Consider the following 14,618-nt stretch of genomic DNA (forward strand, 5'->3'; position numbering starts at 1 on the left):
ACCTAAAATTGTAATTACGTATAGTTTGCCAATGACGAAAACGATAGAATAAAATGTTTAAATTTTTAAGCTGCACTTCCAAACTAAATTAATTTTAGAAATCCATTTTAGTTGCAAAATTAAAAATATCTATTTAACCATACTGACCTTGTCGAAGTAGAGAATGACCTTCTTGTTTTGTGTCTCGACTCTCTTCACGATGTCTAGTTTGGTGATGCTTTCAAGGTCAGCATCAAAGCCTGATGGGATACCAAACTCTTGGACAGCCATTCCACTGTTGGGACTGTTTCCTAGCCATCTGGTTTTTTGGATCAGGTTTCAGGATTTTTAATTATATGCTTATATTTTAATTTAACAAGAAATCGAATGGTGCTTATAACCCAAGCTTTAAAACCAAAAGTAGCTCACAGGTCAGACAACGATTATAGTGAATACTGAATTAGAACAACTAACAGCTATAGGTAAACGCAAGACGTGTCACTAACAAATGCAGATTGTTTCACCAGCAAATGTAGATGGTGTCTCCAACAAATGTTGATGGTGTCACCAACAAATGTAGAATCACCATCAAATGTAGACGGTGTAACCAACAAATGTTGTTGGTGTCACCAACAAATGTAGCCGGTATAACCAACAAATGTTGATGGTGTCACCAACAAGATGGTGCCAGCTTAAACTGGATTTAGTCTTTTTTTTTGCCTATACGAATATCAATAAAGAAACAATAAAAATAAACACGTATATATTTCAAATGAATAATTTTCTAAGGTAGCCCCCCCCCCCCACCTCCAACTCTACTAACCACCATTTAGTTCCGACCAATGTATCAACAATAAACACACCTTGTACAAGTTTCCAAAACCAAATGGTGGATTGTTTCCTTTTTTAATCTAATTGTCAGATCGAAGGTTTTCGCCTCGATTTCCGACAGCACATGGAAATTTACCGATGCCTGGAGAAGCAACAAAATTGAAGATCACTACTGATTTATTAGTAACATGTTACCGGTAATGCAAACATTGAATATTATTTGATATTGGTAGACATCTGTTAGGTCGTTTAGAAAGAAGTGATAACACAGAATATCCGTTACTGCTACTTTAACTTTATTATTATACACAGTTGCCTAGTCTTTTAAAATAAAACTTAGTGAACATTGGTATAATCGGAGGGTATCAAATAGAGGAAGTACCTGAACAAGAGCCATGCCTGAACCAGTAGCTGTGATTACAACTTGAGTAGGCACCGTTGTATTCTATACATACATGGTATTATATATATATATATATATATATATATATATATATATATATATATAATATGTTCTTCGATGCTAAACATAATTTTAACTGGGACTCTCTCCCGGACTATTATTACGTGTCAACATGATAATCGCCTTTTTTTAAAAATGTTTCTATAGAGTTTGTCCACCCAAGAACAAATTACAGGGAAGTACTTGTTTGATTTTAGAGTTTGCTCTACCACATAGATTGCTTTCTCCAGTTAACGAGCCTAACCCGCCCAGGTTCCGAACTTGGGACTTTTGGAGTTAGGGGGTCATCCATAATTGACGTCACGATTTTTTGGACGATTTTTATCTCCCTCCCTCCCCTCCGTCACACATCGTCACATAAAGCCAGACCCCCACCCTTAAATTACGTCACACCTCAGCCTATAACCCCATTCAAAATCGCAGTTGAATTTTTCTTAAAACATCGATATTTTTCCAAAATCTGGTCTAAACTCTGTCTATATAGTGTACTTTATTAAATTCCTATTGCAATTTATTAAAACAGTTTTTTAAAACGCAAAATAACGTCTAAAATTAGTTTTCTAACATGGCTTTTTTATAATGCAAAAATGTGATGTCCCATCATCTGAACCCCCCCCCCCCCCTTCTCCCCCTCATCACATAACGTCACAAAATTACGGACCCCCTTTTCGAGTGTGACGTCATTTATGGACGACCCCTTGACAATCCTGAGCGCCCCCGTCCAACCACGCCATTCCCCGTCTATTTATTTATCTGAACAGTTTATTCTCGTAAGAAATAATGCATATTAAAATAAACTTAAAAAGTTAAACTGAATTTCGCCTTGAACCTCTCTAGACTGCAGCACAAGTGAGTTGGTCTTGTCGACGTCAAAGGTGTAGGTAGTCTCATCGTCCAGCTGGGTGGTGATGTGGACTTTTAATTTGTTGCTGTACGTCTGCTTGGCGTACTCGCTGAGGGCGTTCAGGGCAACCACTGTGTCCTACAGTTAGATTGTGTGAAGGAATACACCTTTTTAATACAATTTATTAAAATACATTCTAAAGAGACAGAATATATTTTATACAAATTAAACCACAGTGGCCAAAAATCTACAGGAAATTTTAATCAAAATTTTAAAAAGTACTCGACATACTGCTTAACTCGAAAGTCTCGAGTTCAGATCCCTGATTTAAATCTGTACAACGCCCCTCAGGCAACTCAGAAACATATTTTAGTGTTACACTATACCAAAATAAGGCTGAGGACAAAAAGCCGGCATCAAAAAGACCGACACGGACAAATGGCCTACATTAAAAATATCATTTAAATAATTACTGTGTTTAAATACATTTGTGTATATAATTTTGGGAAAAAGAAAATAGCTTTCTACATAAATACATATTTTACAGCTCTAAACAAAAGTCAATAAAAAAGTAATATACAAACTCATCGAGTTTTAGAAGTATATAGATGGTATGGCGAGGCGATATAGTACGGTGTAATACAATTTTTAAGTACTGTAAATTATTTTACGTGGTATATTTCAGAGGCGTAGTGAGAGGGCAGGGGGGGGGGGGGTACATATGTCCCCGGGCGCCCACCTTAGGGGGCCCCATAATGGGTTGGAAAAACAAATTAAATTCTCATTTTAGGTGCAAATTGAAAGTTTGTCCCCGGGCGCCGAGAAGGGTCGCTACGTCTCTGGTATATTTATTTCTATGTTGTACTGTATTTTCATCATTTTCTAACGAGTTTTTTTTTTACAAATGCTTATCATTTATTTACTTAGAGTATATTTTTTTACAAGACTTGTTAGCTTCTATCCAGACGGCTTTTTGAATGTCGGCATAAATACATAAATCTAATTTATCAACTGTATGCAGCGCAAAGTCTTAAACTTATAAACAATTAAAAATATAAGCATTTGAAAGAAAAAGTTTATGCTTTCCTATGGGTTATTAATTAATCGTTATAAATGATTGAATATATTCATTGGAAAAATTATAATAAAAATACCTATCTTGAAATTTTTTTTTTAAATCACTTATCTAAAATATTTAAACGAAAAAAATTACTAGTGGTTACGGTTAGGTTAAGGGTTAGGGCTAGTGCTAGGGTCGGGGTTGGGGTTAGTGTTGGGGTCAGAGTCAGATGTAAAATTAGAGTTTGGTTCAAGAGTGAATTTAGCGTTTGTATTACATACAGGTTTGTTGTTGAGGTTTTGAGTTAGGGTTAGGGTTCTCAGGGGATAATGACTCCGGGGGATTATGTCGTGGGTAATGTCAGCTGGGTGGTATTTCGCTAGAGTTTAACACATGAAGTTCTAGACAAACCTGTGTTGATATGAAGCCTCCGTTGGCGTTTCTCTGTTTGGTGATCCACTGCATGATGCTCTTGCCCGCCACCAAGTCGCCCCGCTTTGTGTAGGTCAGCAAGACGTAAGCGGTCATCTCAATGTCAACGGCCTTGGCGGGGTTAGGCCGGTGCCATGGGTCAGTAGAAACCTTAGGGGGTTCCTGCTGGTGCCAGTACACCGTACCGTCTGTTTGTAGAAAAAAGAAAGTGACTTTTTAAATGCGAGGTATACAATAGCAATGTGCTGATTGTATTTTAGACGAAATCTATTCAAATCTATAATAATAGTTTCGCTGTCTGTCTGTCTATCTATCTATCTATCTGTCTGACAAGAACGCTCTAGAGAAAACACAAGGAATTTAAAAACTCTCACAGTGAAACGAAAGACGAAGTATGACGCGGTCACATTTAGCTTAGAGTAGAACATAATCTCAAACCAGAGAGTGCACACATTTATATGACGTCATTGATTATCGCGTAAACATTCAATACAAAGGCAATTTGGTCTAATCTAAGTGGTTTGCGTGAAGAGTTTCTTTCATACAATTCTTCGGGTAGGGGCGAAGCCCCACCCCCGCGTAAGAGCGTCTGAGCCCCCCCCCTCCCCAACTCAAAAGAAATTTCCTCATCGATACTCTATAATAAAATTACCGCCTTATTAATGTGTCTAATCTAAAAAGTGGTTTTCTTGCAATGGGACGGTAGACATGTTTTTTTTTTTGGGGGGGGGGGGGGGTGGAGGGGTGGGGTGTGTGTAGGGGGGGGGGGGGTGGGGGGGGGGTGGGGGGATGGGGGGTGGTGTGTGGGGGGTGGGTTGGTTTCAGTGTTTCTTTCAGACTTTTTCCTCCCCGGAGAGGGGTGGGGGGTACTTGAAATTTTCGGGGGCGGCGGTACAATTTTCTTGGAGGGGGCGGACACTGGAAAAAGTATATAATTATATTTCGTTGAATGGGACGGTAGACATGTTTTTTTGGGGGGGGGGGGGGTGGTGGAGGGGTGGGGGGGATGGTGTGTGTGGGGGGGGGGGGTCGGGGGGGGTGTGGGGGGGTGGGTTGGTTTCAGTGTTTCTTTCAGACTTTTTCCTCCCCGGAGAGGGGTGGGGGTACTTGAAATTTTCGGGGGCGGGGGGTAGAATTTTCTGGGAGGGGGCGGACACTGGAAAAAGTATATAATTATATTTCGTTGAATGGGACGGTAGACATGTTTTTTTTTGGGGGGGGGGTGGGGGGTGGGGGGCGGTGTGTGGAGGGGGTGGTGTGTGGGGGTGAGGGGTGGGGGTGGGGGTGGTGTGTGGTGGGGGGTGGGGGTGGGGTGGTGTGTGGGGTGGGGGGGTGGGGTGTGGGTGGTGTGTGGGGGGGTGGGTTGGTTTTAGTTTAGAGAAAAGAGACAGCACTATCAGCCTAGCGCCCGTTGTACCCTTCCTCAACGGGCCATTTTTCTCGTATATAAATAAACACTTAATATGTCATAGGTATACATTGAATAGAATAGTTACATTTTAATTTTTCGCATAATTTTTAATGTTATTATTATTATTGTATCATGTTGTATTATGTTACAAATACAATGTCTACCTGTCGAACCGAACATACATACGTACATACATATATACGTAATTATAGATACAGAGCAGGATTTACCCTTCTGATTTGACTCAGCCTCCAGTTTGTCTAGAACAGCTTGGGTCATGTTGCTGCCGGCCAGTTGGAAAGCGTAAGACGCCATGGCGAGAACGTAGAGATCATCCAACTTGGCAACTTCCTGTTCAGCGTAGGCTAGGGCTTTTTGTATGGCCTCGTCAACATGACTTAAAAGATGCTGTTTTTAGAATTAGTTACTGGGATATTGTGGTTTTCTAATATGGTCTTAAATATTGTGGGTATTTAATCGCAACTTATAAGAATAAAGGGCTTTTGATTAAGATTGTATGAGATAATGTGGGCTTTTGAAAAAGTCAGTCAGAGACATCAATGTATGAGATAGATGAGATTTCTTTGAAATTTCTGATAAATGTTTTCGTACATATAACAAACCAATTATTTTTCATGTTTATTTGAAAGCGAGCCTGGAATCTACGCACTCTGTCTAAACTATAACGACATAGCGTGTTGTGAGTTAGAACTAAGACTTAATATATAAAATATTTTAAATATAAACTGTTAACTGTGATTGTTGACACGTCATGTCCCACCTTATGTTATGATAGTTTCAGAGGATACTTTGCTGTGATTTGAATATCTCGGCTAGCCATATTCAAAATTACCATTTAGCTAAATAATGTAAACGTTAACCCCTGTCCTAAAAACGCGTTAGTTAACCATACAAATATAAAATGTAATATAAAGAAATATAACATTAACCCTCGACCTACCGTGTCCGGTTGATCCTTACGGTTCTCCAGTAGGGAGATCAACACAAACAAGGATAACCCGACCCCTGACCCTGCTTGACCCTGGAATAAAAATAAAATTAGTCTCAAACTTTTGTGATTGCTTTTCCATGAACTAGTCTAAATGTAACTAAGTTGACATTGTAACAAGAAAAGTCCTCAGTAAACGGCACAGAAAATTGTACAATAGGTTGGGTGACCTGCAGTGTTTCTTTCAGACATTTTTTCTTCGGGGGGGGGGGGGGAGGGGGGGGGGGGGAAAGGCACTTGCAATTTTCGAGGGGGTTGGTCAAAATTTTCCAAGTGGAAGGGTATTTGTTGTTATGAGAGGGGGGGGGGGGGGAAGGGGGCGTCAATCCTCAATCCCGAAGATATGCCTTAAAGTAACTCTACTGACCTGAATATTTTTGTCGTAAATGTATCCAGTTTCCGGAAAGCTGCCGTCCGTATTTTGTTGCTGTATCATCCACCAGATGGCCTCGCGGATAATGTTGTCATCCACAAAGATGTGACGTTTAGCCTGGTGGAAGACGCGGGCTACAAAAGCTGTCAGCCTGTAAAGAAACAAAGTATCAAATAATACCTTAATCGTCACTAATCTCTCTGTGAAAACTTTTCCAAGATAAGTATAATTTTATTGGATGTAATCTACAAATATAAGACTCCAATACCTTTTTTTCAATGACCTCTAAACTTACCACATGCTTTAAATATTGCACATAAACTTTGTACTTAAACGTTCAAGAAATATTTCACAAAAACCTACCACATGGATCCTGATTTGTCACTGTTGCCAAAAACACTGAACGAGCCGTCACTGTGTTTGTAGGTCAGCTCTCTCTGGTAACCTGCAAAATGCCACCATTATAAATCATATTAAAATAATTACATAACTATGTGAAGATTGCGGTTTTATATTATGCTTGATAAATTGAAAGACATAGATAAATACCATATTATTCATAGGAAAATGTAAAAATTTCATCGTACCATTCTCCATAAAATTGATAGCTTTAGACTTGACGTCTCCATTCAGTTGATTTACAGACGTGAGGTAGTCTGTGACGTAGACATCCGGTGCCAGATTGACCATGTTTTGTTCCCCACATCCGTAAGGCATCTGGAGCAGGGAGTCCAGCTTAGCGATGGTTGGACCCATCAGGTCACCTATGTGACAGTACAACGTATTGGGATGTAGGGTTGCTTTCTTGATGAAAAACTACAGTATCTGAGAGAAATGTCTATACGCTGTCGTTGCCTCTACATTCTCTTCCATATGATTTTATTCTGACAATTTCGTGCACCCACATACCTAAGCCATTAAAGAGCTAACTGCGAACAGCTACGATCACTGAATACTACTATCTACGAGCAGGTACAATCACTAAATACCCCTATCTACGAACAGCTACCATCACTGAATTCCTCAAACTACGAACAGCTACTATCACATAATACCCCCAACTACGAACAACTATGATCACTGAATGCCCCTTATTACGAGCAGGTACGATCACTAAATACCCCTAACTACGATCAATAAAAATCCTGCCTAAACCTATGGTTGTTACTGCCACTACATGTCGAGAACTAACAAATCCATTTTAAACCTTACAACAACGCCTCTGACTACCACTACTAACCGACAACAAAGATTACATCACCCCCCCTCCGCCCCACCCAACAATGCCTCTGACTAACACTTCTAACAGAAAAACAGAGATTAATGTCATCCTCCCCCCCCCCCCCCCCCCCCCAATACGCCTCTGGCTACAAAAACCTACCGACAGCCGAAATTCTAACAAGCTCTGATCCTTTCACTACGTTGTCAGGCAGAGTGAGGTCAATGGTCTTTGAGAAAGTTTTTTTGCTGTCTGTCAGGTCGATGAGGACGGGGATGTTGTATTGGTTGGGGACTCCTTCAGCCTGTGGTTATACCAGCTCAATGAGTTAAGGTACATACTGCTGTACTACATTACCCTCGCGTTAATGCTGTGTCAGATCATCAATCCGACTACTTTTACCTCCGACATCAAGACACTCCCCCCCCCCCCCCTCACACACACATATATTCCTTAAATTACTCCCTTGGACGACATGAAAGTGTGAACTGTTAGATTATTCATCCGAATTCTTCCCCGGATTACCTGCGTTTCTGGGACAACCCAGCACCAAGAACGTTAACCCCAACATACCTCAACAAGGAGTTGTCTGCGCACAGCGTCAGCGGCCTTGGTGGATTGGGCCTTGACCTCCACGTCAACTCTACCAAGGTCATCAGGGACGATGGGGAAATACACAGATTCGGCCTCACCAGCCTTGACCTTTTAAAGTAAATATTTCTTAAAACTGTTTTTAGTTCATGAAATCAAAAGGATTTAATCTTTTGATAATTTTCCAGAAATATGAGTAATAGTAAAAATGCGCAATCGAAAACTTCGCAAACAGAAACAAACTACACTAATACACTTTAGTTTTGTCCTATTTCGTAGAAATATATTTTATTATGCTACAATGTACATGTAGTCAATCTGTGCTGACGTCTACAAATGATCATTTAAAATAAAATACATTCCCTTACGCACATTTTTGAGCGCAGTTTTCCATTGTGGATCTATCTGGTTAGTAATTGACTAGAAAGAAAAATAAAACCCAACTCACCATAACCTCATGTACAACATCAACCTGTTTCTGCTCCTGGTTTCCTGTTTCGTCGATAAAAATGTTGTGGAAACGTTTAGACTCGGCCAAAGTCACCCGTACCTGCAGTTTGATTAAAAAAGAGAATTTGTACGACTATTATGTAATTGCAAGTAGTTGTTTCAATATACTGGCAAAATATAAATAAATATATAACGAAATAGATGTTTTACATAACTTCTATTCCCACCTGCATATCGTCTGGCTGGTAGTTGAAGACGTTTGCTTGAAGTGCCAGATGCTCACCACGAGTCACAGAGTAGGGGAGGTTGAGGCTGACAAAAAACGGTCGGAAGACTTTCAGCTGGAACAGATTAAAAAGCAAATATATTAAGAAAACACGTTTTAAGAGAATCAAGTATTTAAAGATAGATTATATTACAAATACTAGATTTCAAATACTTGTGAATTTGTAAACTAAACGACTATTTTATCTCTTTTATACGTAGTGTAGTCATCAACACTAAGTTTTGAGCAACTTTCTCTATTAGACTATCGTATTAACTTAATTTTCTTTTAGCCATCTTTTTAGAGTTTTCGTCTTTCGTTGGCAGGCTAATTCAGGATGTGATTGTACTGTGATAGGCTAGCTCAGGATGTGATTGTACTGTGATAGGGTAGCTCAGGATGTGATTGTACTGTGACAGGCTAGCTCAGGATGTAATTGTACTGTGATAGGGTAGCTTAGGGTATGCTTGAAGTTAACAGTCTACCTTTGCGGAAAGTGTGTGTGCATCCTACCTCCGTGTGTAAGTGCAAGAGAGGTGTAGTCGGCACGCTAATTACGGCTGCAAGTGTAGTGAGAAGTTATCTCTTCGGGGGGGGGGGGGGGGGGTCGTGCCCCCCCCCCCCCCCCTCCGACCCCCCCCCCCCCGCCCACCCGAAAATGTCATTGCCGCCCTGGAGAAAAAAGTCTGGAAGAAACATTGATTGTAGGTATAGCTTACACTTATGCGTGTTATAATAGTTAAACGTATGAGCTTTGCCTTCATTACTTTAGTGTCTTCTTGTTATTGTTTTACGTGATCGGGATCCTGTATAGAATATTGAGCTCAAACCTAGTCAGTTTGATGAGTTCTCGAATCAGGTTGGCGTAGCTATTTATAGACTTACGTAAGAATGTGTTGGGGCCATTCCCAGACCAGATTTTGAGTTGATGGCGAAGGCGCTGACCACCCATGACGTAATAGTGTCTGGTACCGTGGTTGTGATGGAGGCGGAGCCCATTGATCTAAAAAGTAAAAGCATTACTGAGTACATTAAAATGTATTTTTAAATTAACTTATCTCTCGGTTTTGGTGGTTAAACTATAAATATTTAGGAGGAAATAAAGAGTTTAAAAATAATGGACACAAGTCTAAATATATAAGGAACAAGTGAATACTTATGTAGGAAATATGTTACGGTTATTATCTTTAGAATCATGTAAAGCGTAATGAGAGAAAAAAAGGGAGGGGGGGGAGTGGGGAGTTATAGGGGGGGGGGGTGTTCTTAGAACATATCTCTAATGGCAATCAAGGGATATATTTTTTATCCTTGGTGTAATTATAGAAATGCAACTCATATCACCAGGATTTACAGCACATGATGTGTGTTTAGCAATTTTAAGGCATACAATTATTTAACAAAACTTGACAGCCAACAGGTTAACGACAAACAATTGCACTACACACATTACATTTTACCCGACGTAAACATCAGTCCAGAGCCAAGACTCAGGGAATATCTGCCTGACACGTACAGGTTCTTGAAACTTTACAGCCTTTCCTGCCGTCTGGTAATATGGACCCTGGGGCTCACCAGGATGGGCCACATACGCTTATAATTTTAAAAATTAACATACTTGAATAATATGTATAAATTATTTTAACCAATGTCTAAATGAAAATGGAAATGTATACATGTCCCAAGTGTCAATTTGTGTGTTAGTGTGTGTATGTGTTTATCTCTGTGTGTGTGTGTGATCGAGATTGATAATTGATAATTAAGAATTGATAATTGATAATTGATAATTAATAATTGATAATTGATAATTGATAATTGATAATTGATAATTGATAATTGATAATTGATAATTGATAATTGATAATTGATAATTGATAATTGATAATTGATAATTGATAATTGATAATTGATAATTGATAATTGATAATTGATAATTGATAATTGATAATTGATAATTGATAATTGATAATTGATAATTGATAATTGATAATTGATAATTGATAATTGATAATTGATAATTGATAATTGATAATTGATAATTGATAATTGATAATTGATAATTGATAATTGATAATTGATAATTGATAATTGATAATTGATAATTGATAATTGATAATTGATAATTGATAATTGATAATTGATAATTGATAATTGATAATTGATAATTGATAATTGATAATTGATAATTGATAATTGATAATTGATAATTGATAATTGATAATTGATAATTGATAATTGATAATTGATAATTGATAATTGATAATTGATAATTGATAATTGATAATTGATAATTGATAATTGATAATTGATAATTGATAATTGATAATTGATAATTGATAATTGATAATTGATAATTGATAATTGATAATTGATAATTGATAATTGATAATTGATAATTGATAATTGATAATTGATAATTGATAATTGATAATTGATAATTGATAATTGATAATTGAGAATTGAGAATTGAGAATTGAGAATTGAGAATTGAGAATTGAGAATTGAGAACTGAGAACTGAGAACTGAGAACTGAGAACTGAGAACTGAGAACTGAGAACTGAGAACTGAGAACTGAGAACTGAGAACTGAGAACTGAGAACTGAGAACTGAGAACTGAGAACTGAGAACTGAGAACTGAGAACTGAGAACTGAGAACTGAGAACTGAGAACTGAGAACTGAGAACTGAGAACTGAGAACTGAGAACTGAGAATTGAGAATTGAGAATTGAGAATTGAGAATTGAGAATTGAGAATTGAGAATTGAGAATTGAGAATTGAGAATTGAGAATTGAGAATTGAGAATTGAGAATTGAGAATTGAGAATTGAGAATTGAGAATTGAGAATTGAGAATTGAGAATTGAGAATTGAGAATTGAGAATTGAGAATTGAGAATTGAGAATTGAGAATTGAGAATTGAGAATTGAGAATTGAGAATTGAGAATTGAGAATTGAGAATTGAGAATTGAGAATTGAGAATTGAGAATTGAGAATTGATAATTGAGAATTGAGAATTGAGAATTGAGAATTGAGAATTGAGAATTGAGAATTGAGAATTGAGAATTGAGAATTGAGAATTGAGAATTGAGAATTGAGAATTGAGAATTGAGAATTGAGAATTGAGAATTGAGAATTGAGAATTGAGAATTGAGAATTGAGAATTGAGAATTGAGAATTGAGAATTGAGAATTGAGAATTGAGAATTGAGAATTGAGAATTGAGAATTGAGAATTGAGAATTGAGAATTGAGAATTGAGAATTGAGGATTGAGGATTGAGGATTGAGGATTGAGGATTGAGGATTGAGAATTGAGAATTGAGAATTGAGAATTGAGAATTGAGAATTTAGAATTAGAATAAGCGCGCATGAGAGTCTTGAATAAGTTTAAATAAAACCCACCATTCACACGACGTGGTTTTCTCACTGGTTCAAGGATCGGGTACTCGTTATCTCATGGATATTATTCAGATATATATATATATATATATATATATATATATATATATATATATATATATATATATATATATATATATATATATATATATATGTACGGTCAAACCCGAAGTCGGCCAAAGCACGCATTGGCCAATATCGCCTCCCATTGACCGGCCAAAGTCCGAAAATTTACTTGATTTCGGCCTTTAACCGGCCTATCCGCGGACTGGCCATGATGGACCGGTCAAAGTCTAAAATGGTTCTTGCTTTGGCCGCACTTTGGGCTTTGACCGTAACACAGATATATATATATATATATATATATATTATAAGAGTTTGTGTATGTGTTGTTGTATGCGTTTGTGCGTTAATTTATATTCGTTTAAGTGCTAATAACTGTCAGTATTAATGTTGACATTTGTTCACATTTTCTGAAACCAACCGTTACTCTCGGGCAACACAGCATCAGTTAAAACAACAAGCCCAGCATTCTGTGGAACATTTTAAGCAAACACTTGCAACTATGCAAAGCAGGTGTTTATGTTTTTTTTTGTTAGTCATACTATAAGATGTCTTGTCACTTATAAATATGGTGTTATACGTTCGGTTTGAATAAAATTATAAAAATAAATAAAACACAAGCAATAATCACCTTGAAAACATTTTAAACTATATTTTTAACGTCTTAAATTTATTTTTAAAAATATAATAATGGGAAAATAAAGTTTTAAACAACATTTTTTTTTCTCTCTTCCTCATCGCCATCATATACATAGCCTTTTGACCCCCGAATGAATCTCTGTTCTAAGACCCATATTTCCATCAGTACTTTTTTGACTTCTGTGACGCCCAATCGGGAAAGGGGGGGGGGGGGGGAAGAATCATATAAAAATTTCAGATTGCAAAATGGGGGGGGGGGGGGGAATGTTAGCTTAGTGGCGACTTTCTCAAATAAAACCTAACACTCACATACTAACAAAAATAACAACCAATATATTTACATTTTAATTTTCAAAAAACTCCAAGTTAATTTATTAGATACCCTAGCTGTGTCATTAAATTTAATTTAAATGTTCTACACATAGTGTAGACATTTGGATCTAGCGATACCGACACAATGGCCTAAACAAAAAAATACCTATGCAAACATCTAAACAATGGTGACTTAAAGGAATATATATATATATATATATATATATATATATATATATATATATATATATATATTCTTACCTCCAGGATTTTCCGTGCGTCGTTATGAACATAATATTTTGGATAACCTTGACTGGCGTATTCCATGAGATCTGAGTGGATCTGTATTACAGATATATCCATTACTGCACTTTTTAGAAAACATTTTACAGGTAATCAACAAAATCAATGAAAAAAATAAAGCAGGTGTAGCAGACCATTGCACACACACACCGAACAAACTCTAGATCTACTTATATAAATGCCAGCAGAACCCATCAAATGTTGAATGATATGTAGGGCCTACTGAATCGCATATATATTATAAACCTAATATGTTAAGAATTTCATAAATAAGCAAACAACTAAATCAATTACAAACCTGCGTGAACACCACACCGCACTACTGGATGCACACTACAGAACACATATCCCCGTCCTTCCTTATATCCATCTCCATATCCTCAACCCTATTACTAACCAAAAATTATGTTTATCCTTATCCTTCACCTGATCCCAATTTTTTATCGTAACAAATACTATCATCAGCATTACTACCATCGTTTTCAAAAATAGCTTAAATCTCGTTATTTGATAGGTCTATTTTACAATTTTATAACCTGATAATTTTTAGAAATTTTTTTAGCGTAGTTATATATATATATATATTATATATATATATATATGTATATATATATATGTATGTATATATATATATATATATATATATATATATATATATATATATATATATATATATATATATATATATATATATATAATTTATTCACATCATTAGCAGTGACGTCGTTTCCACTTTTCAGTAACAAGACGCTCTGGTCAATAGCCAATAAATGGACGTTGGAGTCTGGATCAGCAGTGGTTACGACAGTAACATCATCTCCTGGTTCAACATCAGTCTTGTCCAAGTCAACGGTCACCTGTTTAAAATAGAATTATGTCATATGCTGCTCATTAAGTTACATTACGATCGCCTGTTGTAAAAAGAATTGCGAGTTTTTATTCCCTGCACTCAGTACTTAACGTTAGAGGTAAGATCAAACTGA

The 14,618-nt window shown here is 36.9% G+C and overlaps 1 protein-coding gene across 1 annotated transcript in view; it reads right to left on the minus strand.

The window, feature by feature from the left end:
* The window catches only part of LOC131946290 (CD109 antigen), a 28,786-nt gene that overhangs the window by 4,265 nt on the left and 9,903 nt on the right, over positions 1-14,618 (minus strand). Inside the window, exons 16-35 of the mRNA XM_059306983.1 lie at positions 14,343-14,492; positions 13,594-13,674; positions 12,803-12,851; positions 11,434-11,628; positions 10,385-10,517; positions 9,813-9,930; positions 8,890-9,003; positions 8,661-8,762; positions 8,195-8,323; positions 7,784-7,925; positions 6,990-7,166; positions 6,766-6,847; positions 6,397-6,553; positions 5,982-6,062; positions 5,251-5,428; positions 3,589-3,797; positions 2,103-2,255; positions 1,193-1,255; positions 843-952; positions 148-298 (exon numbers count right to left, since the gene is read on the minus strand). Of these exons, the coding sequence (XP_059162966.1) occupies positions 148-298; positions 843-952; positions 1,193-1,255; positions 2,103-2,255; positions 3,589-3,797; positions 5,251-5,428; positions 5,982-6,062; positions 6,397-6,553; positions 6,766-6,847; positions 6,990-7,166; positions 7,784-7,925; positions 8,195-8,323; positions 8,661-8,762; positions 8,890-9,003; positions 9,813-9,930; positions 10,385-10,517; positions 11,434-11,628; positions 12,803-12,851; positions 13,594-13,674; positions 14,343-14,492 (2,574 nt within the window). The remainder of the gene's footprint in view (positions 1-147; positions 299-842; positions 953-1,192; positions 1,256-2,102; positions 2,256-3,588; positions 3,798-5,250; positions 5,429-5,981; positions 6,063-6,396; positions 6,554-6,765; positions 6,848-6,989; positions 7,167-7,783; positions 7,926-8,194; positions 8,324-8,660; positions 8,763-8,889; positions 9,004-9,812; positions 9,931-10,384; positions 10,518-11,433; positions 11,629-12,802; positions 12,852-13,593; positions 13,675-14,342; positions 14,493-14,618) is intronic.

Source organism: Physella acuta, unplaced genomic scaffold (assembly GCF_028476545.2).
Source record: "Physella acuta isolate Inbredline_101_S28 unplaced genomic scaffold, ASM2847654v3 ptg000550l, whole genome shotgun sequence".
Classification (NCBI taxonomy): domain Eukaryota; kingdom Metazoa; phylum Mollusca; class Gastropoda; family Physidae; genus Physella; species Physella acuta.